The 27,475-nt window shown below is 36.6% G+C and overlaps 1 protein-coding gene across 2 annotated transcripts; it reads left to right on the top strand.

The window, feature by feature from the left end:
- The first annotated feature begins 480 nt into the window (after positions 1-480).
- LOC127164458 (gastrula zinc finger protein XlCGF57.1) lies at positions 481-27,475 on the top strand. 2 transcript variants are annotated; one of them, XM_051108422.1, is made up of 4 exons: positions 481-529; positions 11,771-12,114; positions 15,714-16,558; positions 25,898-27,416. In XM_051108422.1, the coding sequence occupies exons 2-4, from the start codon at positions 11,808-11,810 to the stop codon at positions 26,939-26,941; spliced, it is 2,196 nt and encodes a 731-aa protein (XP_050964379.1). In that variant the 5' UTR covers positions 481-529; positions 11,771-11,807; the 3' UTR covers positions 26,942-27,416. The 2 variants fall into 2 exon arrangements, with proteins under 2 accessions (XP_050964379.1, XP_050964378.1); XM_051108421.1 differs by lacking the exons at positions 481-529; positions 11,771-12,114; positions 15,714-16,558 and adding exons at positions 20,834-20,883; positions 21,454-21,575 and having other exon boundaries at positions 25,728-27,475.

Below are 27,475 nucleotides of genomic sequence, written 5' to 3'. Positions count from 1 at the left end.
ACCATTTTTGCAGTCACTGCTCCTTTAAACAAAACAAAGAGGAAATCTGATTTGATTCACTGCCTTTATATTCTGTGGAGAAAGTGAGATGAAATCAGATGATTATACACATCATGAAATCATTCATTATTTGTTAATAAATTAGAGTAAATCTCTGCAAACAGAAACTAAATTAAAAACTACAGATTCTAAAACATTGTTCTTTCCAATCTTTTGTACCATAAAGACACTTTATCTTAATTTAATGTGTTGATGAATGAGAGTATCACAAATGTTCAGTAGTTGCTGTTATAATTACAATCACTTCACACTTGTTTACATTTAGATTTTGTAGAGTCTCTATCGATAGCTTTGGAAATCTGTGATTTATCCTTTAAACCAATCCATTCTCTGACTGTTTGAGTGTGTTTTCTGTGTGTGAGTTTCTATTGTTGTGTTTATTGTGTGAACAGGACTTTTATTTTGGCGGGGCGAGATGACGTCATAAGGCTGAGTCGCGCGTCTGCCTCTGTGTTTCTGCTGGAGAAAGGTTTGTGATTTTAATCCTTTACTGTGTTTGATCCAAATCTCATTTCTCGCTCTGCACATTTTCTGTGTGTCTCTCTTAGTTAAAACACCTGATTCAGATGAACAGAAGAGTTAGAAGTGACTCCGAGCACTAACTGTTCAACAACAGACACAGAACAATACAACAGATATTATAAAGCCAGGGAAACAAAAGAGAAAAAAATAAAAGAAATGAAAAAAATAAAATACAAACATAGACATGCATGATCTTTACATCACTCAAAGATTTTGAAGACAGAACACAAACGATAGTTTTGATTTTGATTTCTGCTGAATAGTACAAAATCAGTTTCCCAATTCTTCATAAAACACTGTGAAACAGGGTTTTTGTTCGAAAATGTACACGTATGAGTGTGAAACTTAGCTAGTCAACTAAAAAGACTACTTTTTCAAAATGCAAAATATTAAAAAGTACCTTTTCTTTAATAAACACAGAGACCTCATACCATAGCTTTTTGTTGTTGTTGTTGTTGTTTAACAGGGTAGAATTTATGAATTATTTTAAAAGAGATTTCTTTCTCTTGTTTGTAACTTGTGAGGTAATAACCAAACACTTTCCCACTTAGGATTCCTAACAAATTTAGCACAAGAAGCAACAGAGCAAGGTTTGGTAGCAACTTCCTTTAAAAATAGAGAATGAAAAACAAATGTTACCACATATGGTTTCAGATAGATTGATTATGTGCATATTAACCAACTCCACATCTCTAAATAAGGAAACTACACCAGAATTAACTGCAGAGAAAAGCAGAGCAGGGCTCCCACACTTCCTGAAAGAACTGGAATATCAGACACGTGGATTCAAGGCCTGGAGAGTACTTGAAAACAAATATAGGTCCTTGAAAGTGCTTGAAATAATGTTTAAAATAACTTTTGTTTAGTAGAATGGTGCTCTTTCAAAAATGTTCCTGTATGTGCAGTCAGAGACTTAATGAAATGGCGTGAATTGTTGGGTTGGAGATGGGGTAGTGCAAGAAAACAAATCATAGCATGCGAGCTGATGCTGAATGAACATGAACCTGACTGAAAACTGAAAAAGGAATTTAAGAGCATTTGTGACTGAAAACTGAAAAAATATTTAAGATCATTGGTGCAAATGAGCCAGTATCATTTTCTGTAATGTACTGATAAACATTAGACTTTAAATATATTTTAGATTCATTACACACAACTGAAGTAGTTTCAAGCCTTTTATTGTTTTAATATTGATGATTTTGGCATACAGCTCATGAAAACCCAAAATTCCTATCTCAAAAAATTAGCATATTTCATCCGACCAATAAAAGAAAAGTGTTTTTAATACAAAAAAAGTCAACCTTCAAATAATTATGTTCAGTTATGCACTCAATACTTGGTCGGGAATCCTTTTGCAGAAATGACTGCTTCAATGCGGCGTGGCATGGAGGCAATCAGCCTGTGGCACTGCTGAGGTGTTATGGAGGCCCAGGATGCTTCGAAAGCGGCCTTAAGCTCATCCAGAGTGTTGGGTCTTGCGTCTCTCAACTTTCTCTTCACAATATCCCACAGATTCTCTATGGGGTTCAGGTCAGGAGAGTTGGCAGGCCAATTGAGCACAGTAATACCATGGTCAGTAAACCATTTACCAGTGGTTTTGGCACTGTGAGCAGGTGCCAGGTCGTGCTGAAAAATGAAATCTTCATCTCCATAAAGCTTTTCAGCAGATGGAAGCATGAAGTGCTCCAAAATCTCCTGATAGCTAGCTGCATTGACCGCAGCTGACATGGCACCCCAGACCATCACTGACTGTGGGTACTTGACACTGGACTTCAGGCATTTTGGCATTTCCCTCTCCCCAGTCTTCCTCCAGACTCTGGCACCTTGATTTCCGAATGACATGCAAAATTTGCTTTCATCCGAAAAAAAGTACTTTGGACCACTGAGCAACAGTCCAGTGCTGCTTCTCTGTAGCCCAGGTCAGGCGCTTCTGCCGCTGTTTCTGGTTCAAAAGTGGCTTGACCTGGGGAATGCGGCACCATTGTAGCCCATTTCCTGCACACGCCTGTACACGGTGGCTCTGGATGTTTCTACTCCAGACTCAGTCTACTGCTTCCGCAGGTCCCCCAAGGTCTGGAATCGGTCCTTCTCCACAATCTTCCTCAGGGTCCGGTCACCTCTTCTCGTTGTGCAGCGTTTTCTGCCACACTTTTTCCTTCCCACAGACTTCCCACTGAGGTGCCTTGATACAGCACTCTGGGAACAGCCTATTCGTTCAGAAATTTCTTTCTGTGTCTTACCCTCTTGCTTGAGGGTGTCAATGATGGCCTTCTGGACAGCAGTCAGGTCGGCAGTCTTACCCATGATTGCGGTTTTGAGTAATGAACCAGGCTGGGAGTTTTTAAAAGCCTCAGGAATCTTTTGCAGGTGTTTAGAGTTAATTAGTTGATTCAGATGATTAGGTTAATAGCTCGTTTAGAGAACCTTTTCATGATATGCTAATTTTTTGAGATAGGAATTTTGGGTTTTCATGAGCTGTATGCCAAAATCATCAATATTAAAACAATAAAAGGCTTGAAACTACTTCAGTTGTGTGTAATGAATCTAAAATATATGAAAGTTAATGTTTATCAGTACATTCAGAAAATAATGAACTTTATCACAATTTGAGGGAGATTCAAAGCCTTGCAGTAGTGTATCACAGACATATGTTGATTCCTTGAACACAACTACGTTTACATGCACAATGTTTGGTTCAGTCTGACTGAATTAATTCCAATTGATGAATCTGAATGTAATGTTTACATGAACGCTAAATAAAGTGATCGGGTTGATGTGCGTGTTTGTCACAAGCTTCAAATTGGAATTTTTTTTTTTTTTTTTTTTTTTTTTTATACATGCGCACAGTGCACAATATATTCTCTACTGGCAGTTTTACTTTCATTTTAAAGCATCTTTTCTGTTATTTAAATAATTTAACATTTCTATATTCAAAATGTTATTTATAAAACATTAACCTCAACATGAATTTCTGAATTTGATTGCACTCATGCGACCGCTGAGCCTCATTAAACATATGAAAATACACCTACAAGACACTTTTGTGTTTGTCTGTTTGACAAAAGATGACATGCTTTTAATAAAGTTAGAAAAATGCCATTACAAAGGTAAAAACAAAATTTCCTGTACATCACTTTAAGGAGTCAAATATCGTCTTGTGATGGGAAGTATTGGCTAATATTAGATCAGAATTTGATTATTGATTAGAAGGTGCTCCTGAAATTTTTGACTTTTTTTTTTTTTTGTTGCTCTTTCATTTTTGAAAGAGCACCATTCTATTAAACAAAAGTTATTTTACATTTGTTTCTAGCACTTTCAAGGACCTATATTTGTTTTCAAGTACTTTCCAGGCCTTGAATCCACATGTCTGATATTCAAGTACTTTCAAGAAGCGTGGGAGCCCTGCTCTGCTTTTCTCTGCAGTTAATTCTGGTGTAGTTTCTTTATTTAGAGATGTGAAGTTGGTTAATATGCCCATAGTCAATCTATCTGAAACTGTATGTGGTAACATAAAAGTGTAGAGCCCTGTTTAACCATTTTTTAATTTAAAAATTACAGTAAGGGAAAAAAAAAAAAAGTTTGATGCAAGAATATACTTTTTTTTTAATCAATATTTGAGAAATTCAAAATTCCTTTGAACACAACTGCTCAAAATGGTCTAAATTTATGAAACCTACACCTTTAAAACCTTGTTACTCTGAAATTTTTAATGCAAATGTTAAGTGTAAGTAAAATGTTAAGTACTATAAGAGCTCTTTCATGAAGCTACATACACTGGTGTGTGAATTTGATAGGTGCTTGATATAAAATACATAGTGCTTTAAAAAGTCCTTGAATCTGGTGTTCATGAAAGAGTGGGAACCTGCCAGAGAGAATTCCTTGGGAGTCACAGGAAAATTAAAGTGTACAAGAAACTCCTCATATGTCATAAGATACTCTTGAGTATTAAACAAATGAAACACCAAAACAATACCCTTATCAAACCAGCTTTTCAAAAAAATATGGATATACGGAAGCTTAACGGCCATGCTGAATACCTCTTTCTAAAGTAAATCTCTGTGTAGTACCATGTCCTAATTAAACTGAGCCGTTTCCCCTTCAGCATACAGCGTTTCATTGCATTACAAAAATATGGCCTGAAACCAAAATGCTCTAAACGAAACAAAAAAAAAAAAAATAAAAAAATGCTTAATAGTGCCAAAAGCTTTGAAGAATCCAAAAACAGAAACTATTGTCTTCGATGGGAAGGCTGATAGGTCTCCAGTTGTCTGAGAGATTAATGTCCTTTTTAGGTTTAGGTATTAAACCAGTGACACCTTGCTTCATGCGAACAGAAAGCTCATAGCAGTTTAATCTCTCTGTGTATACTTGCAGGAGGAACAGAGATAAAAGTTCAGAAAACAGTTTATAAAATTCGGCCGTTATCCCATCACTACCAGGTGACTTGTTATTTTTTAAATGTAAAATTGCTTCCTTAACCTCATTGATAGTAATTGGTGACATAACATTTTTTCCTCATGACTAACAGAATTGACATTACCAAGATGTTTACTAAAAGTATCCAGATCAGCTTTAGATTTATACAAATTTGAATAAAACTTAAAACAAAATTGGGAAATTTCCTTAGGATTTTCTGAGACACCCCCTCCAATATTTATCTGAAAAACAGAATTTGGCTTAGCCCTGTTTTTCTCAAGCTTAAAAAAATAGTAAGACGTCTGTTCTCCATATTCAAGCACCTTTGCATCAACCTTATAAAAGCACCTTCCGCTCTTAATTTATACAAATCACCCAACTTAATTTGCAAATCATCTAAAGAGGCTTTCTGAATCTCAGACAAATTTTCAGGTAAGATCCTGGTAATAGACAACATTTCACTTACAATATTAACTTCATCAAGATGTTTTAATTTAGCCAAATTAGCACTAATTAGGTACTTTTCAACTTCATATTTTAACAATTCTCAATTTATACCACAATTAAGTTTTGCTTTGCTGCAATAAAAAACAATAAGCCTTTCCATCTCTGATTTAACCTCATTATGATCAAGAAACCCAGTGTTCGAGCATCGGTCTGCCTGTCGCTGCCGTCCAATGCAGATGGTCACTCTCAACTTGTAACTGGGCAGTGCTCGGAGAGAATTCAAGTTATCTCTAATGTATTTGTTTATTTCATCAAGGTATTTTTGTTCCTCTCTAGGGAGCATGTCACAGTAGTTAATAATCAGTACCACAATTTCTGTGTGTGGTAATCGGATTCTTGCCATCTTATAGGCTCTCTGGATCTCCTTACTGGTAGATGTGAATCAATTTGGGAACACTTGTTAATCCCAAATGATAACGCTAAAATTTCCGGTTCTAACGCGATGGTGGCTTTCTCAACTAAATTGCCAGCATGTTGGGATTTTGATCAATCTGTAGGTCAGAGATGCTAAAAGCAGGGATCCTAGAGACGTTGGAGTCTCTGATTATCACATACTTCTTTTTCAAATTTAAGCTCCAATCAATTTGTTTTCTCTCAGTTTTAATGTGTCTATATGGTCTCCCCACTGATTGTGGTGTGGTTGGTGTTGGGGCAGCTACTGTGACTTGCTTTGGAGGTTGTTGTTGTTTTGTTTGTAGATTTTGCAGTGATTCAGTTGCACGTTTCCCTCTTTGGGCCGTGCGTCATCCTTCTGTCCCTCTTCTGTTGGATTGGTTGCTGTCTCTTGTGGGAGAGGCACAAGCAATCGAACTGAAACGGGAGATGGGAAAACATTAAAATGTGTCGTTGAATTTCTAACTGCGTCATCACTTATGTAAATCATCAAAAAGTATCCATCTTCATTCTAAATAAATAATCATTAATATCATACAATAAATACAATAAATAATGAATTAAATATGCCTTAAAAATCATCTGTTTACCTGGACAAAACAAGTCATGATAAAAGGTTAAAAACAACATATTGAACACAAATGTCTTCTGTCGACCCTGCAAAAGATTAGTTCACATTTATAAGAAGAATTTTTGAACATAAAATATCATTTACTCTCTTGTAAATGATAAATGCAACAATTGCATAATTAATGAATCATTTTCTTACACATTTCTGTGTATTTGTATCAGTACATCACATATAAACAACACAACTGACATATTAACAGAAGATCTGACAAAATAGTCAAGAAAATAAAAATGTCATGTATCATGATTAAAAAGACCATAAATTTTTTTTTTTGCAAATAAAGAGGTGTACGATACCGTATACAAATAAAGTAATTCGTTTTTAAATCAGATCATTTTGTAAATATCATAGGGTTGAATGTTTTGTTGAATTCATATAAAAATATGTGTTCAGACTTGCTGTCCTGTATGTAAACATTGCTTTTTTTCCCCCTTTTTTTTAAAGAAATTTTAATGATGAAATCAGGCATGATATTTTTGTATCACTTCCTGGTGTTTTTCTGTTGTCCCATAGATATTAATTAGTAAATTCAGTGTTTTGTTATGGAGATATACGCAAGTTAAAGGGTCTTAATTTCAAAAGCTTCCTCCAAAATGGCACTGGCGTGGATTAGGGATCAAAAGGTCCAGAGATCAGACAATGTCCGACCCCCGTTAAGCACTGGCCTACACTTCAACTGCCCGCTTCGCTTCTTGTTTCGATTCAGCTCTGTCTATCAACACCAATACGCTATTTCTCTTTTCATATCGCTTTTGATGTTGTAAATGGAATCTGTGTTCACAATTCTTTGTAGAATTTTATTGTATGATATATGATCATAATTATTAGAGAATAAGAGAATCATATTCTTCTACTATACAAACACAAAACCACTACATGACCTTTTGACCTTTGGTGCTTTATATAACTTGCGTTTCTTTTCTAGAGCTCAAACATAGAGATAATAATTATTAAAAAAATAGGGTTAGAAAACCAAGGGCTCTGTTTCCGAGAGCTCTACCACCTAGGTGTATTGTGCCTAGATGTAAGGCCTTAAGGGGTAAATGCCCTGAATGTACTGACCTTAGGTGTAAGGTGTCAGGAGGGTAAATTCCTTCGTGTTTAGAGTCCTTAGGTTTAGGTGTGGGAGTGTTTTGTGATTAGTACTGTTAATCAATTAGGGTCTGTTTAATTAGGTGTGCTTTGCACCTGGCCCCACTAAGGGGTAAGTTTAGTGTTTGTGTAGGTGTGTACTTAGAAAACACAGATACACTATTCTCACAAAAGCACTGAAAAAGAAAGAATGCAGGAATAGCAGAAAAATCACCATAGAAAATACATAATTTCTTTCAAAGAAAAAGTAAGATGGATAGAGGGGTTACGCTTCGTTGAGACCTCTTGGATGGAGGGAATCTAGACATTTAGTCCAGATTCTCTTCATCTTCAGTCTCTCCGAAAGCATCCAAAAGGGATTTGATTGTAAGCCTGTCACTCTGAGGGATGTTAAGCCCATGTGTAAGAAAGTGTCTGACTAAAAATCTCCTTTGTTTCGATTTTGCTAGAAACATTGTACGTGTGTTGGTACATTCTCTGGAGTAATTGGTTCTTAGTCTGTCCAACAGAATGTTTGTGACATTTAGATCAATAGATTGAGTAGACACAATTAGACACATGAGCTGACATGTTGTGTTGAACCTCAAAGATCTGTTTACTTGTTTTGTTTTGAACCCAACGTTTAGGAGCAAAGTGTTTATAGGCCCCAGAATTGCTTTAGGGTTCTGGTGTCCAAACTTTACTGCATACCAAGGTGTCCAACAAATTTTTGTTTCTTTTAAAAGCAGCAATAGGTCTGTGCTTTGTAAAGTTGTTTTTTTTTTTTTTTTTGGAAGCAGGGCTGAGTTGCATGCTCTGCTGCGAATAGTAAGACACCAGAGGAATTATTTTGTCTCTCGGTTGAATCATTTTCGTTATGTTTGAAGTGAATGTTGTGAAAGCTCTAAGCACATTTCTGAGGTGTCCTCTGCTGTGTCTTCTCCTCTTTAACGCCTTGAATAAAATCTGAACAGCTGTTTTAAATTCTGATGTCTGTGAACAGATTCTGTGGAATCTCAACAGCTGGGATTTGAGGATCCCCCTAAAAGTGTGCTTGGGGTGAAAGCTGACTTTATGTAAAAGGCAGTGTGTATCCGTAGGCTTAAACAACACTCTGTAGTCTAATTGATCTGTTTGTTGAAACTTTGGGCCTTTATATGTCACAACAATTAATGGAATTGGTGTCAATCTCAAATTTAATCTTTATGGACTTCTGATGGTGGTTCAGGTGGTTCGTAAACACAACAACATCATCTCTACTATGGGTCCAAATGCCCCAAATGTCATCCAAAAAGTGGAAATACGAGAAAGGTTTAAGGTGAAAAGACGATAGAGCAGTCTGTTCCCAGGACACCATGAATATATTAGCGTAAGACGGGGCGAACTTTTTCCCCATGGCTGTACCCTTTATTTGCAAATGATATTCAGAATTAAACCCAAAGTCATTCTTAGTGAGATTAATTTCAATATATAATCATGCAATCTTGTGCAGCTGCCATTCCGGCCTGGTCTCGATGTTTGTGTACAGGTTGTCTATGTCTATCGTGAAAAGGAAAGAATCAGTGGGAATTCTGAGATCTTTTGTCTTTTGTATGAAGTCATACGTGTCTTTAAGATCGCTTTTGTGCCTCTGTGAAATTGGGCCTAAGAAATGTTCGATAAACTCCGCTGTATAGTATGATTCACCATTGCAATCAGAAACTATAGGCCTCACAGGAGGAATTTTGGAGAAGACACTCCCAACTGCCAGGGTTTTTGTGGATGTTTGGAAGAAGACAGAATTTTCTAGGCCTGGGTGTGCCTACACCGGCCAAATAGTCTTTCTGTTTTCCAGTGATTATTTTCTTTTCACATTTCTTGAAGGATTTCTCGTATTTTAACCATCGTTTGGGGGAACATGGGTTTTGTGAGCGGCCTATAATGATCTTTAACTTGTAATTGTCTGTTGCCCTCCCACAAATAGTCTTCTTTTCTCATGAGTACAACAGCGTTTCATTTGTCAGCGGGCTTTATGACCAAATCAGGATTATTTTTGAGTTCTTTGATGGCTTTTTTCTCTCGTTTACACAAGTTCTGTTTTTCCAGCAATCCCCAGTTCAGATGCTGATGAGCATACCAATCCGCTCGAACGAGCGAGGCCACTTGAGGGGGGTAATCTGGATAAAGCCGGTGTCCATTCTGAACTGTGTGTAAATGGTCATTTCTTCTTTTGACTTTTCTTTCTTTCAAAGAACATTTCCAATTTAACTCATCTGTGATGAGCTTGAAGTCCCTGTAATAACTCTACTCTTTGCGTCTTGTTAGTTGTTAGTTGGCGCCGGGACAAAGGAAAGGCCTTTGTGCAAAACTGCCCTCTGCCCAGTGGTCAGTGTGAGCGAGGACAAGTTAATTATGAGTTTGTCTTGACTATTTATGGGGTTAACGGTCCCAGCAAGTTTAGAGGAAAACCTTATGATCTGTTAATGGTGTTGTAGAGATATCAATTCGTGAATTTCTAGTTGAATTTTTATTGCTCCACGGGTATGTTCTATCATTCGCATTTTCAACCCTCCATATATCAGTAGGATCTAACCTATGCATAAATGCTTTTCATAAATGAGTTTTATGTTGTCCAGGTGGCCACCTATCAAGGGATTAATTCAGGACAGTATTAAAATCACCACCAATCACTAAGTAAGCATTTGGAAGTTTTGACTGCCATTAAGTAAGTTTATCTTCCAAACAAATAATAGCTGATCATTATCAGATCTAGAGTTACACCCATAATATTTAACAACAATAAGAATCACATTACAACACTTTAGAATTAACAAAACAAAGTGCCCATGGTCATCACAGTATGTGTGCAACACATCATCTACAAAGTTATTTTTTTAAACCAGAAACCCCCGCTGAGTGCTGTGAACCATGGGAAATCCGTATCTCACAACCCCACTGCGATTTCCAAAAGTTAACATCATTAGCTTTAGAATGAGACTCTATTCTATTGGTCAGAACCAAACTGTCACGGGATTCCAAGGAAGGCAAAGAAGAGCACAAAAGGAAGATAAATGGATGTGACACCTAACAATAGCAGACAAACCCAAAGGGAGAACACAGGACTATAAATACTAACAGAGTAATTGGGGAGAACTGGAACAGGTGCGTAGATGATTAATGAATCAACCAAACAAGACCAGGAAACAAAACCATATTTGGAAAAATATGGAACTCAGGAACAGGAACACAAAGTCCAGAATCCTGAAGAAAAAACAATAAGGCCTTGCGTTTAACAACATCTCTTAAACCCCTGACATTCAAGCATACAACAGAAAAAGACTTTTAAAGAACTCACGAACACTGGAACAATGAACCTGCTTAAAAAGACTTACATGAACTCCCATTTTTGAAAGTAGGTCAACAAATTATGAACAAAGCAGCACCATATCACATATCAAAATTGCAAAAAGAACCTTAATAAAAAATTAGAGGCAGGCTCTAAAACGTGTCTGAACAGTGCACCTGACAAATCTGTTGAAGTCAGAACTGGCAACGTCTGTTATTAAGATGAAAGCACTTTAAGTAGGTAGGATGATTTCACCCTGAATGAAAGAATGCCGTCTTCCCCTCCGCACATGCTTTTTGAACCTCTGGCCACAGCTTTCTTCTCCTTTCACGATCACCGACTAAAAAGTCCTCCATGAAACGGAGAGAAGAGATACACATGAAATATGCAGAGCGGAGGAGAGGCTCGAGGACTGGGACTGGGAAATGAGTTATTAGTTAATGAATGTAACACTGTAATGTTTCTAACAGCAATAATGAACAGTTTGTGAGTAAACATGAGTAACAGAAAACATGCATCTCATTTCAGTCCCTGTTCATAAACACACTGTTTCCATCCAAACATGAAGCAAATCTTTCCACAGTTTGCAAAAAAGAAAAATGAATTGGGTCTGTTTCCATCAACTTGTAAATATTATGTATAATTTACATTCTTCAATTAATGTGCAGTGCTAGTTTTGAGTGTTTTTTGTATAATCAGGTGATTTGAGTCCATTGACTGTGACTGTGACTGACTCCCTTACTAGTGCACTGACTACTGAACTAGGGAGCTGATTGAGACACACACACAGATTTAGTTTGTGTTTATTTTTCTGCCTGTTCATTATTCTCGTCTTAAACACACAGAAAAACTCCTGCTGAAGAGACTGAGATCCACTTAAAGATGGCGTTTATTAAAGACGAGAGTGAAGACGTGAAGATTGAAGAAACATTCAGAGTCAAACATGAAGATACTGAGGAACAAGTTATAGAGGAAAGTGTTATAGAGGAACTTGTTATAGAGGAAAGTGTTATAGAGGAATTTGTTATAGAGGAGAGTGAAGATATGAATATTGAAGAAACATTCAGCCTGAAACAAGAAGATACTGAGGAACAACAAGCAAAGATTGCATCTATTAAAGAGGAGGGTGAAGACGTGAGGATTGAAGAAACATTCATAGTCAAACATGAAGATACTGAAGAACAAACAGGTTGGTTTCATTCTCAGTCTTTTTTTAGTCGTATGTGTCATGAATCTCTTTATCTCTGTTATTGGTCTTATTTGGTCACACATGATCACTTTTTTATTTACAAGGCAATTAGCTAAAAAACACTTTCTCCTTTTGAGAAAGAAATTCAATGTAATGATGAAGAGTAGGTTACAATATGTTTTAAATAAAATAACAAACTGAAAAGAAACCCTATGAATAGCTCACTTAAAATGTTTATTGCAAATAAAGTACTAAATGTGACCATGTCCCAAAAAAAGAGTCATAATGATGTTTTTATTTATTTATTTATTTAACTAAGATGCATGAATCAACTGAAAGCTATGATAGGACAATATTTGGCCAAGATACATTTGAAAACCTGGAATCTGAGGGTGCAAAAAAAAATCCAAATATTGAGGAAATCACCTTTGAAGTTGTCCAAATGAAGTTCTTAGCAATGCATATTACTAATCTAAATTTTATATATATATATATATATATATATATATGTATATGTATGTACACAAATATACATATGTATGTGTGTGTGTGTATATATATGTGTGTGCGTGTGTGTGTATGTATATATGTGTATGTATATATATATATATATATATATATAATATATATATATGTATATATGTATTATATGTATATATGTATATGTATATATATTGTATATATATATATATATATATACATATATATACAGGTCCTTTTCAAAAATTAGCATATTGTGATAAAGTTCATTATTTTCTGTAATGTACTGATAAACATTAGACTTTCATATATTTTAGATTCATTACACACAACTGAAGAAGTTTCAAGCCTTTAATTGTTTTAATATTAATGATTTTGGCATACAGCTCATGAAAACCCAAAATTCCTATTTCAAAAAATTTGCATATCATGAAAAGGTTCTCTAAACAAGCTATTAACCTAATCATCTGAATCAACTAATTAAATCTAAACACCTGCAAAAGACTCCTGAGGCTTTTAAAAACTCCCAGCCTGGTTTATTACTCAAAACCGCAATCATGGGTAAGACTGCCGACCTGACTGCTGTCCAGAAGGCCATCATTGACACCCTCAAGCAAGAGGGTAAGACACAGAAAGAAATTTCTGAACGAATAGGCTGTTCCCAGAGTGCTGTATCAAGGCACCTCAGTGGGAAGTCTGTGGGAAGGAAAAAGTGTGGCAGAAAACGCTGCACAACGAGAAGAGGTGACCGGACGCTGAGGAAGATTGTGGAGAAGGACTGATTCCAGACCTTGGGGGACCTGCGGAAGCAGTGGACTGAGTCTGGAGTAGAAACATCCAGAGCCAGGAAATGGGCTACAGGTGCCGCATTCCCCAGGTCAAGCCACTTTTGAACCAGAAACAGCGGCAGAAGCGCCTGACCTGGGCTACAGAGAAGCAGCACTGGACTGTTGCTCAGTGGTCCAAAGTACTTTTTTCGGATGAAAGCAAATTTTGCATGTCATTCGGAAATCAAGGTGCCAGAGTCTGGAGGAAGACTGGGGAGAGGGAAATGCCAAAATGCTGAAGTCCAGTGTCAAGTACCCACAGTCAGTGATGGTCTGGGGTGCCATGTCAGCTGCGGTCAATGCAGCTAGCTATCAGGAGATTTTGGAGCACTTCATTCTTCCATCTGCTGAAAAGCTTTATGGAGATGAAGATTTCATTTTTCAGCACGACCTGGCATCTGCTCACAGTGCCAAAACCACTGGTAAATGGTTTACTGACCATGGTATTACTGTGCTCAATTGGCCTGCCAACTCTCCTGACCTGAACCCCATAGAGAATCTGTGGGATATTGTGAAGAGAAAGTTGAGAGACGCAAGACCCAACACTCTGGATGAGCTTAAGGCCGCTATCGAAGCATCCTGGGCCTCCATAACACCTCAGCAGTGCCACAGGCTGATTGCCTCCATGCCACGCCGCATTGAAGCAGTCATTTCTGCAAAAGGATTCCCGACCAAGTATTGAGTGCATAACTGAACATAATTATTTGAAGGTTGACTTTTTCTGTATTAAAAACACTTTTCTTTTATTGGTCGGATGAAATATGCTAATTTTTTGAGATAGGAATTTTGGGTTTTCATGAGCTGTATGCCAAAATCATCAATATTAAAACAATAAAAGGCTTGAAACTACTTCAGTTGTGTGTAATGAATCTAAAATATATGAAAGTCTAATGTTTATCAGTACATTACAGAAAATAATTAACTTTATCACAATATGCTAATTTTTTTAAAAGGACCTGTGTATATATATACACCCATATATATATATATATATATATATATATATATATATATATACTGTATATATATATATATATATATATATATATATATATATATATATACACACATACACATTAAACTAACACAATGCGCATCAAAGTTTTAGTGGAAAAAAGACTTTCAAACAGTCCTCATCTTTGCCAAACAGCGGTGTTGACAAAAAAAAAAAGTGCAGAAAAACAGTGTCAATTTCGTACACAACTTGAACAAACTACAGCAGGTAAAGCTGTCAGCTTTGTGGAAATTGGCAATATTGTTAATTTTCATTCATAACCATTACTAAAATGGCTTCTTGTTATCAAGATCTTTATGCTGTCAAGTCTATATAGTTTTGTTAATGCATGAACTTCACATTTGCCTGTTTGCAGTGCACTTGTAATAACTATAAAGAGGAGCATTTTGCTATATTAATGCACTATTGCATACTAATGTTTTTACTTAACCTGTTGTCTACATGATAGAAAATGCAAGCTAAAGATAACATTAAACACCTATAAAATTGCATGTTACTAATGAAGAAAAACCGACTGGATGTGTGAACGACATATGACAACATTTATAGGAAATAAAACACCCAAACTACACTCAGTGGCCAAGTGATGTTTACAGTCCATGATATTGATACAGATTCTGTGTAATAAACAATTATTTCTGACTGTGAATTTCAAGTTTAATTTAACCTTATTTCCCAGGTCATCTACAAGATGGATTAAAATGCTGATAAAGTCAAGAAAAAGACATGTGACAGTATGAAATGTTAAAATGTAAAAAAATAAAATACATTTATTCTGTGGCACCTAAAAAAATTATTTGGCCTACGTTTTTTCTTACAGGGGCTTTTTACTTGTGTTTTTTTTTTTTTTTTTTTTTTTTAAATCTGGAGCCCTGACTCCTCCTTTCCACGCCCCCTGTATTTTCTTGTGTGCTGATTATAATGAATGCCCCTATAGCCTAATCTGTGCCCACATACAGTGCTGTTGTGCTTTGGAAATTCTAAGTTTGAGTCTTTGCGCATGGACCTTTCCCAAACCTGTCCCCCTCTTCCTGTCCCACTTCTCTTCTTTTTAAACTCTCAATAAAAAGGTGAAAATGTTTGTATCTAACATGCTGTTTCATAACTTTGCATTTTGGTTTTAAGATTCAAGATACACCTTTTGTAGTTGTTTAGTGGAGATAGGATCTACCAGACACATTGTTGGATTTGATGCTTTACATTTTTTCATGTCTGTTGCTTTTTTGCCATTTAAACTGGTGTTAATTTTGTTGTATTTATTTTTTTTTTCATCTTAGACCTGATGCCACTGAAAGAGGAGAGTCAAGAACTGAATGAAATGGAAGAGAAAAATCAGGAGGAGAAATGCAGTGATTTCATGACGGGGGAAGAATCTTCTAGCTCCTCACAGACTCATGAAACACAAACTAGGAACCTTAAAGTTCAGAGGAGCACCCAAACCAAAGAGAGACCTTTCACCTGTGAACACTGTGGGAAGAGTTTTGCGCAAAAAGGAACTCTTAAACTTCACATGAAAGTTCACACTGGAGAAAAACCTTTCACCTGCCCTCAGTGTGGGAAGAGTTTTGCTTTAAAAGGAGGTCTTAAAGGTCACTTGAGAGTTCACACTGGAGAGAAGCCATACTCCTGCCAACAGTGTGGGAAAAGCTTTGCTCTAAAAGGGAATCTTAACTTTCACATGCGAGTTCACTTGAAAGAGATCCAGTTCACCTGCCAACAGTGTGGAAAAGGTTTCAGTGAAAAAGAGAGCTTTGAAGTCCACTTAAGAATCCACGCCGGAGTGAAACCGTACGTCTGCTCTCAGTGCGGAAAGAGTTTTAAAGAGAAGAAAAACCGCAACATCCACATGAGAACTCACTCCGGAGAGAAACCTCACACCTGCAAACTGTGCGGGAAGAGCTTCACACGAAAAGAAGGTTTGAAGTCTCACATCACGGTTCACAGTGGAGAGAAACCGTACTCCTGCCCTCAGTGTGGAAAGAGCTTCACGATTAAAAGAAACCTTAAGACTCACATTAGAGTTCACACTGGAGAGAAACCTTACAAGTGTGATCAGTGTGAAAACTGTTTCAAATATCACACAGACCTGAAACGGCACATGCAAACTCATTCTGAGCAGAAAGTGCTGATTTTTATCACCGTGAGAAGAGGTTTAGGCAGTAGTAGCGCTGGACCTCAGTCATGAAACTTTTCAGAAAACTCTCCTCCAGATTCACAAATGCTTCGTAAACATCCGATTTGATTATTAATAGTGTATCTTAAAGAATTCCAATCATTTGTAAATAGTTTGCTAGTGCACACTCATTCACAATTAACATAATCACGCCTATGATTTACAGCTACAGCTCCATTTCTGTCACCGATGGAGTTTTGGTTCCTGTCACCTCTGGCTTGCTTAATTGGGGACACTTAATTTCCAGTGATATCATGTACTGTTTGGACTTAACTGATCTGGATGATGACATCACTGAATTCAATGATGAACTGCCTTAAACTGAACATTCAGTGTTTACTGTTGCCTTTTTGCATCATTGATGCACTATTTTACCTAGTTGATGCTCTAAATCTGTGCTGATACAGTCTGTATTATGCGCTATATAAATAAAGTTCTTTTGACTTGACTCTACTTGACCATTTTTCATAATTACACAGTCTGTTAGGAGTTATAAATACTATTAAAGTGTCTACAGAAGTGTGGCTAACAACACTCGTCAATGTCAAAATAATTCAGATAACCAATCAAACCAAAGAAGTCAATGTTTTCTGTTCACAAAAGCAGAGTGTGAATACCAGAAGAGAGTGAGGTAAAGTGGAAATTTGTTAAAACCAATATCATTTAATATTAGTTGGTGTCAGTTCACACAGAAATTAAAATTCAGTCATTAATTACTCATCCTCATGTCTTTCCAAACCTGTAAGAGCTTCATTCTTCAGAACACAAATTAAGATATTTTTGATGATATCAAAGAGCTCTCAGCCTCCATAGACAGCAACGCAACTGTAATGTTCCCAGGTCCAGAAAAGTAGCGAGGATATGGGGAAAATAGTCTGTGACATCAGGGGTTCAACCGTAATTTTACGAAGCTACCACAATACTTTTTTGTGTGTGCACAGAAAACAAAAACAGCCACTTTATTCAAGCGAAGAGCCACAATTTGTTTTGAGAGCAGCGAAACATTTGGAGAGTGTGTAATAATATGAGAAATAATACCAAAAATACCGTAAAGTGAATTATTCTAATATATAAACATTATGTACACTTCAAACATAGCTATACGTAAGTTCCCCTCACTCCAAAACAAATATAATGGTATGCTAAATGGATCAAGAATGGAAAAAAAAAAAAAAAGCAAGCGAGACCATAATGGCCCATTCAGACGGGGCGTCTGCGTTAACGCTTCACAGAGGGCGTGTTTGAAGCTTTGCGCTGATTGGCCAGCGTCTGCACTGAACACTGAATGTATTCGAATGTTAAACTATTATTTATAATATAACCTAGGCTTTGTACTTCATGTGCGTTCGTATATCAACAGAAAAAAATCATCCTCTTCACATGAGTGAAACTGTGCTTGGCGTAACAACAGAGTGGAGCGGATACACTACAGACTCTTTAAACTGACCAGCGTAAACTTTTATATGACAGTGTTTTTGATAATGAACTAGAATATGTGATGTGTGACGCTGGTGTGATCAAACAGGTGAAACATAAAATACTCATTTTTTGGTCATTTTTGATCACACAGATAAGAGTAAGCCATAATTCAAAACCTCAAAGTGTTTGCTTTTATGTTTGCATGCTCACAATAAAAACAGGACATTTGTGTTTTTGTAAAATAAAGCAAACACAGAGGATCTTGGTTTGTGGTTTCCTTTCCTTGAGCTTGTTTGTGGAGCACAATGTGCCACACCTGTTTTAAATTTGTTAATTATTTAAGTCAGATGTATTTTGCATAGTTATATATATCAGGGTTGGGGTCAATTCAGGAATGAACTCAACAGTTCCAATTCAAAGAAGGAAATGGAATTGGAATTGGAATTCAACAACAATTACAGGAAACAGAGTTGGAATTGAATTGGAATTACAGGAAGTGGAATTCAATTCAGGAAAATTCCACTGATTCCCTTTTACTACTGTTTCTGAGCATTTATTTGTGATTGCATTTAGAGACATACATTTGAAGTTTATTTATGATGCTTTACAAATACCAAGTAATGTATGAAATAGAGTTGATCAAATGCAAGTAAATAAAAATGAGAACTGTACATTATGAATTAATAATTGAATGACAGTGGTGATAAGTTTCTGGATGTACTATACATTCAATATATGATTACCACATAATATATGTCTCAACTCACAAAAAAATGAGTCATGTTCATTCATGTATTTCATTCACTTTTTATTGCATCGAATTATCATCATTTCCTGAAATTTGGCATCGCTAAGATTGCGTCTCTCAGGCCTAAATATCTCAAGTGGAATTTAGTGGAATTTATTTGATTTCAATTCTGTTTCCTGACATTCCAATTCAATTCCAATTCCATTTCCTGTCAGCTGCATGCAATTCCAATTCCAATTCCATTCCAGGAAGTGAATTGGAATTTACCATTCATTCTCAATTCAATTCATGAATGGCCCCAACCCTGATATATATATATATATATATATATATATATATATATGTATGTATATGTATATATATATATGTATATATATATATATATATATGTATATATATATATATGTATATATATATATGTATATATATGTGTGTATATATATATATATATAGAGAGAGAGAGAGAGAGAGAGAGAGAGTTTAGCATCAACCCTAATCAAACACACCTGAACAAGCTAATCAGAAAACTACAGGGTGTGCTGATTAGTGTGAGAGCTAAACCAGTTAAAGCTAAGACTATGATTTTATTTTTTAGGAAAACAAAGGTTCGTTTTTACTGTTATTTATGTTTACATTTTCTTTAAATCATCCTGGTGACCCATTTTTGACAGAGTTTGAAAACCTGTGCCCTAAGCTGTAGTTAGGTCCATGTAGAAACTTGTGAATGATGCTCTTATAGTTGTGGCATCACCGTTTAGTGGCGTCTCTGAATGATCCGGGAAAACTAATTTGTATTTTCAGATAAGCACTGCACAGTGGTGTCTTATAAACCAAAATGTAGGAAGAATGTGCTGCTCCTCAGCACCGAGCGGCACAGAGAAAATGTTCTGTCATTCCCTATGGATCCCTTTGACCCCTTCTCCCATCCTAAATACCTCCTCTTCCTGCTGGAGCAGGGGGAAAGATCTTTTGAGGACCCTAGAAGACTGTTCCTTGCATTAGCTCACTTCACCATATATCTCTTGCGTCTAATTTCAAAGGGTTTGTTTCGTTTTAATTACTACCTGATAACACTTTACACATTACCATTACATTATTTTCCCTTACATAGATTGGAAGTAAGTAACTCACTGCTGTTTGACAATATGAAAAAAGAACGCAAGACTCCTTTAAAAATGCCTGTGGTGGCACAAGTGCTTCTGCTCAACTTGCACGCGCCTGTCTAAGATCCTCTGTAACACATGCACAACGGAGCCAAATATTTTGCCTCTTCATTGAACACAAAGAAGTGAAATTCAGTAAACTTAATTGCAATGCTTTAAAAAACAGAAAGTAATAAAAACTCAAACTGAGTAATGTAAACAACAGAAACAAATAAGATGAACGCAAATCTCTGTTCTGCTTGAGGTGTGTGAACAGAAGTGTAAAATGCTGATGTTGAGTGTGTATTGTGTGTTGATGTTTGTGTAATTGTTGTGATTGTTTGTGAGTGTGAATGAAGGTGTGTGTTTCCTGATCTGGATGATAATGAGTGCTGTAGATCTGCTGATGAGTCTCAGCGCTTCCTACAACTGCTCACATCCTTCCAGTGCTTCGTTTGCTTTGTCTTCAGCCGTAAGGACGACCTCCTGAAATCTCAATCAAACCGCAGCGTTTCAGCGCTTTAGTCAGACTTCAGGACTGTTTGAGCTCCTTCAAGAATCTGATGAAGATTCACACAGTCTCCTGATCTTCACCTCGCACTTTCTACAGCTGCTGCTGGACATTCAAGGTATTTTCCTCTCTAAAACTCAGTAATGTCACAACATGTATAGATATGGTTTTGTAGCCCTGTGATGGATATAGACTTACATTTCATTACTATTCATAAGAAATAATTTTGACCATTTTTATACATGTTTTCCTTTTAGACCCATCAGTGTAGTTATTTACAGCCACTGCCCCTTTAAACAATACAAGGAGAAAGTTGATTTTATTTATTGACTTTTATTTGCCTACTTATTGCATTCTGTGGAGATGAAATAAGATGGGACTTTTATTTTGGTGAGGCAGGATGATGTCATAAGGCTGCGCCACACTCCTGCAGCTGTGTTTCTGCTGAAGAAAGGTTTGTTTTTAATAATTTAAAGTATTTAAACCAAAATAACTTTCTCTGATTCTTATATAGAGAACTTTGAAAAGAGTTCATAGTTCATGAATGTAACACTGTAATGTTTCTAACAACAATAATGAACAGTTTTGCACATAAACATGAGTAACAGAAAACATGCATCTCATTTCAGTCTCTGTTCATCATAAACACACTGTTTGCTCACTGGCAAATAATTATAAACAAATAGAGCTTTTTGAAACTCAAAACAGTAGCTGGGTTTCCATCCAAACCTGAAGCAAATTTTTTAAAGGTGGCAAAAAAGAAAAAAAAACATACAAATTAGGTCTGTTTTCATCAACTTGTCAAGATTATGTATTCAATTATATATTATAATTCAATTATATTAATAATTCTTCAATTAATTTAATGTGCTAGTTTTGAGTGTTTTTGTGTAATCAGGTGATTTGAGTCCATTGACTGTGACTGTGACTGACTCCCTTACTAGTGCACTGACTACTGAACTAGGGAGCTGATTGAGACGCACACACAGATTTAGTTTGTTCATTATTCTCATCTTAAACACAGAAAAACTCCTGCTGAAGTGAATGAGATCCACTTAAAGATGGCGTTTATTAAAGATGAGAGTGAAGACGTGAAGATTGAAGAAACATTCAGAGTCAAACATGAAGATACTGAAGAACAAACAGGTTTGTTTCATTCTCAAAATCTTCGGTCATTCTGTGTCATGGTTCTCTTTATCTCTGTTATTTGTCTTGTTTTGTCACATTAAATGATGACGATAAACAGTAAATAGTCCGAAGCAATTAAAATTCATTTTTATCACTTAGTTTTGATCACTTAGTATTTTGACAAATACACTTTATTTAACATTATTTTCATGGAGACATACTGATTAAAATATTTACTGCTCAAAATCCTAAATTTCAAAAGGACAGAAAAACATTTTCTCCTTTTGAGAACAAAATATAATGCTGTTTTTGTTTGTCACATTATCCTGTTATGCACATGGAAGCTGACAATATTCGAAACTTCACAAGGACAGTATTTTTCTAGTATGTTTTAGATGAATGTTAGATTTGAGGTCTGTCTGTAATTAATCAGTTCTCCTGTGTCAGTCTGTGGGAAATAGTCCTGCACTGTTTTCTGGATCCCCCTCACACTGAAGTCCTCACCTGTTGCGCTCAAGAGTAGAGCAGACAAAATTCTCTCTATGAATGCTGTAAAGGTCATAATATGACTATAAGAGTCCATCTGCCTGCCCAAAAAAAATCCAGCAGCCTGGTTAAAGGTTTAATACATTTTCGGTCTTTTACTTGTGCTTCCGCAAGGTTCACTTAATTTATCAGGATTTAGTTTCAAGTCTAGCTCCGTGTTCAATCTGACTCCAATTTCAAGTGATCATTAGATTTAGATGGTTTCTCTACTGATCACAAATATTATGTATTAATTTAGATATTTGATTATTCTGGAAATCCCATAGTTTCAATATTTGTTCATCAAGGACCTGATATCACTTAGCAATTCACTTGGTCGACAGTGAACGCACGGCACAAACTTACCAGTTCTGTACTTAAGAATGTTTCGTGAATCACAAATGAACCCTGTCATAAGTTGATTTGTGCATTTAGATCTGTGTTTCTATGTTAGATTGATAAATGAGGCCCAATGCTCCAGAAGTCTTAGGGTTTGTTCAGCCTAAGCTATCCTTGTTCGTTTCAGAGAGAAGAGTCTTCCTCCTGACAACCCTTCCAAACATGCCTTACTTGTCTGTTTTTTTTCTCTAACTTGGACTTGTTTTGTCATGGAGGCATGGGGCTGCAATGGAACATTCATTGGCTAATGTTGAAAAAAAATCTGACCATTTAATTCAAGCATTCAACAGTCTATAATGCACATTGCGGAAAAAAAAAAAAAACATTGTTAAAAAGAACCTTTGATTAAGTAGATGTACTGTAAAAACAACACTGTAATACACATTTTCCATGATTAGATGGAATCTAATCATACCAATCATAACTGTGTTCCAATAGTTCTACAAGTATACTAATTAGTTACCCAATCACAGCAGTCTTAAAGGAGACACGCCTCTTAAAAAAGTGGACAAACCAGAGGGTCAAAAACAGGGTAGAATATGGGCATTTATTTCTTTTGATCTTTTCTAATAGAGCTATAACAAAGATGTAAATACAATTCATGACCCCTTTAACCACCTAACATAATGGGACTGATACTCAAGGCCATTATTAACAGGGTGAAAAGTGGTGATGATTCTAGTGGCTCTAGTTAAGTTAGTTAGTAAAATTCCTAAAGTTGGCGGTAGTGATAGCACTTGGGCCCAAGCTTGCTGCTAGAAGCTATAGTTGAACTCTGTATTTCATCAGGGGTAACTGCAACTATCATTCAAAAATAAATGTACGGAGTTGAGAAAAGTGGTTGTCATCTCCTCTGAAAAAATGGAACAGGTCTAACAAAAAACTGCAGTTTCCTTTGGGTCACAATTATTCCATCAATATCCAGCTGCTTCTTTTTTGAGAAGGCATGTTTCACTTATTCTAGACCAGGGGTGTTTAAACTTGGTGCTGGAGGGCCACATAGTGAACTTGTTTCATGAACAAATGCACACTTCTAACATGTACTTTTTGTACTGTTATGAATTTTATCATTTAGCATGGTAACTTAGGCCTGTAGAGTCCGAGTTGCAGTTTTTGCATTGTCTGCAAACCCTGTTTGTATCATTCTTTTGCACATACAGTTCAGAACCATGATAGTCACACTGTAAATCTGATATTGGTCTCATTTAAAACAAAAATGTGAACAGCTATACAAAGAAATCAGATCTGAGCAAAGGACTTGAGCACTAAGGCTCGTACTGTGAACATAGCCATAGAGGAATTTGTTAACATCTGCCACTGAGGTGTGGAGCATGGAGGGCTTCAGGTGTGGGCTAGATGGTGAAATCCTTCCTGATTTTGAAAGGGAATACCTGCTGAACACTGCAGGAGTACACCATCTTTGCATTGTGGGTAAATAGACCCAATGCTTTAACGGAGCTCAGCCTATCGCCACCTCTGGCCCAGAGCCCAAGCCCCACAGTGAGTCTGACCATCCTGTGCCACTATGGGAATATAGATTGTGTCAAAGCAGCATTACAGTATTAAACAGGAAAAAGTGTTGATAATGTAAGAGGACAATAGCTTTCACTCAAATTTCTAGATAAAGTTAGTTCATCAGCGATTCAGTGATGTCATTGTCCAGCTTAGTTCAGTCCAAATAGATGTGCAATCAAGTCACCTAGATCAGTGGTTCTCCAGTTCTCTGGGCCCACTGCTCTGCACATTTTGTATGTTTCTGAATCTGACACACTCAGTTTAGTTCATGAATATTTCTTCTAATGAGTTAAATCTCTGAATCAGGTGTGTTAAAGGAGTAGTCCACTTCCAGAACAAAAATGTACAGATAATGTACTCACCCCCTTGTCATCTAAGATGTTCACGTCTTTCTTTCTTCAGTCAATATGAAATTATGTTTCTTGAGGAAAACATTTCAGGATTTTTCTCCATATAATGAATTTCAATGGTGCCCCCAAGTTTGAACTTCCAAAATGTAGTTTAAATGCAGCTTCAAATGGCTCTAAACCCAGCTGGGGAAGAAGGGTCTTATCTAGCCAAACGATCAGTCATTTTCGAAACAATTTGATGATGTATATACTTTTTAACCCCAAACACTCGTCTTGTCCAAGTCTGCGTGAACTCTGTTTTTTTTTCCCATTTCAGTACGGTCAATACAGTTAGGGTATGTTGAAAAACTCCTGTCTTGTTTTCTTTTTCAACATCAAAATCGTCCTACATTGCTGTTTTACCTTTTTTTTTTCGTAAAGGCCGTTTGATCTACTTTGCATGTTTACTTTGTCAACACTGGGTTGGTACTTCTGCAGTGATTTAGGACAATTTTCAAGTTGGGGAAGAAAATGAGATGGGAGATTTTCGACATACCCTAACTGTATTGACCGTACTGAAATGAAAAAAAGAGTTCACGCAGACATAGACAAGATGAGCGTTTAAGGTTAAAAAGTATAAAAATTGTCAGTTTGTTTTGAAAATGACCACTACAAGTTTGAACTACATTCACCATTGAAATCCATTATATGGAGATAATTCCTGAAATGTTTTTCTCAAGAAACATAATTTCTTATCGACTGAAGAAAGAAAGACATGAACATCTTGAATGGCAAGGGGGTGACTACATTATCTGTAAATTTTTGTTCTGGAAGTGGACTTCTCCTTTAAAAGAGGGAGCCATACAAAATGTGCAGAGCAGTGAGCCCCGAGGACTGGAGTTGAGAACCACTGATCTAGGTGACGAGGTCCTCACTGAGGATCTGTCTTTACGGCTCATCTAGTTGACATGGTCTCCGCTGACATTCAGGGCTGTAGAGGTCGTCTCTAACTGCTGATCCACTATCTGGACAGAATACGGACTGGATCTGGGTGTCTGTGGTGACCTCGGAATAAGGTTTCACAACGCAACAAGTACATCGGGTGTTATGGGAAGTGTTTCCAGTTCCGGTTGACCTAATTAATGCAGCCTAACAATCATATCATTGATATTACCCAAGAAGTTAAAGTAAATACATTAGAAAACTGCTCACTTTCAAGGACCCACATTTGATATATGGACGGAGTAAGAACATAAGGTAGTCGCCCACATGATGAGAAGCATAGGTACACCTTTTGTAGTTGTTTAGTGGATATAGGATCTACCATACATGTTGTTGATTTTGATGCTTTACATCTTTTCATACACTGGTGTTAACTTGGTTTTGTTTCTGTTCACGTTAGACCTGATGTCACTGAAAGAGGAGAGTCAAGAACTGAATGAAATGGAAGAGAAAAATCTGTATGAGAAATGCAGTGATTTCATGACTGGGGAAGAATCTTCTAGTTCCTCACAGACTCATGAAACACAAACTAGGAACTTTAACGTTCAGATGAGCGTTCAAACCAAAGAGAGACCTTTCACCTGTGAACACTGTGGGAAGAGTTTTGCGCTAAAAGGAGGTCTTAAAAGTCACTTGATAATTCACACTGGAGAGAAGCCTTACTCCTGCCAACAGTGTGGGAAGAGTTGTGCACTAAAAGGAAATCTTAAAATTCACATGCGAGTTCACACTGGAGAGAGCCCTTTCATCTGCCCACAGTGTGGAAAAACTTTCACTCAAAAACAGAGCCTCAAAGTCCACTTAAAAATCCATGCTGGAGAGAAGCCATTCACTTGCCCTCAGTGTGGAAAGAGTTTTATACAGAAAAAACACCTTAATGCCCACTTGAAAGTTCACACTGGAGAGAAACCTCACACCTGCAAACAGTGTGGGAAGAGTTTCTCAATTAAAGGAAGTCTTACAATTCACATGAGGATTCACACCGGAGAGAAGCCGTACATCTGCTCTCAGTGCGGAAAGAGTTTTAAACAGAAAAAAGACCTTAATGTCCATATGAGAGCTCACACCGGAGAGAAACCTTACACCTGCAAACTGTGTGGGAAGAGCTTCACACGACAAGACAGTTTTAAGTCTCATTTGACAGTTCACAAGGGGGAGAAACCTTTTGTTTGTACTCAGTGTGGAAAGAGTTTCAGGTATAAAAGAAGCCTTACACATCACATGAAGATTCACTCTGGAGAGAAATGCTTCAGATGTCATGTGTGTAAAACAAGTTTCGCCGACAGAAATGACCTCAAGAATCATGTAAAAACTCACACTGTAGAGAAGCCTCACACATGCCATCACTGTCAAAAGAGTTTCACAAAAAGAGCAAACCTTGAGAATCACATAAGAGTTCACACTGGAGAGAAACCTTTCACCTGCCCTCAGTGTGGAAAGAGCTTCACGATTAAAGGAAATCTTAAGATTCACATTAGAGTTCACACTGGAGAGAAACCTTACAAGTGTGATCAGTGTGAAAACAGTTTCAGACATCACACAGAACTGAAACGGCATATGAAAACTCATTCTGGAAAGAAAATGCTGATTTCTGCAGTGCGACAAGAGGTTTAGAGAAAAAAAAACACTGGAGAAAGACGATTCAGTCTAATAAAAACACACACTTGCACGGTGCATGTGACAAGTCATGTAAATGTCAAACCCTGTTTGTGTTCTTTGTTGAAGAATATGGCAATAGAAAATGTGTATCTTTTAGAAATCAGTGCTACTTTCACACCACGGCTAAAAGTGAGCTTCATCTATTTTAACTTTAGAACCTCTTCTTTTATTTGTATTATAACATTTTTATATCCTTTACCTTTATTCTTCACCTGGCCATCTTCTTTGCTATAGATTCAAATATTAAGCAGATACCTTTTAATTTAGACCAGATCATTTAGATAATTTTTCATTGTTAGGAGCTATAAATACTATAAATATGAAAGTGAGAGAATTAAACTGCGCTAGTCTGGCTATTTTTAAAGAGATTAAAGTTTGTTTGTTAATTACCTGCGTCTGCACCTCTCTCCACAAACAATGAAGACTGCCAGAAATGATGGAAAATGTAGTAAATGGTAGGGAAAGAGTTAAGATTTAAATTAAGTTAAA

Source organism: Labeo rohita, chromosome 4, assembly GCF_022985175.1.
Source record: "Labeo rohita strain BAU-BD-2019 chromosome 4, IGBB_LRoh.1.0, whole genome shotgun sequence".
In the NCBI taxonomy this organism is placed as follows: Eukaryota; Metazoa; Chordata; class Actinopteri; order Cypriniformes; family Cyprinidae; genus Labeo; species Labeo rohita.
This window is presented reverse-complemented; position numbering and strand designations above follow the sequence as displayed.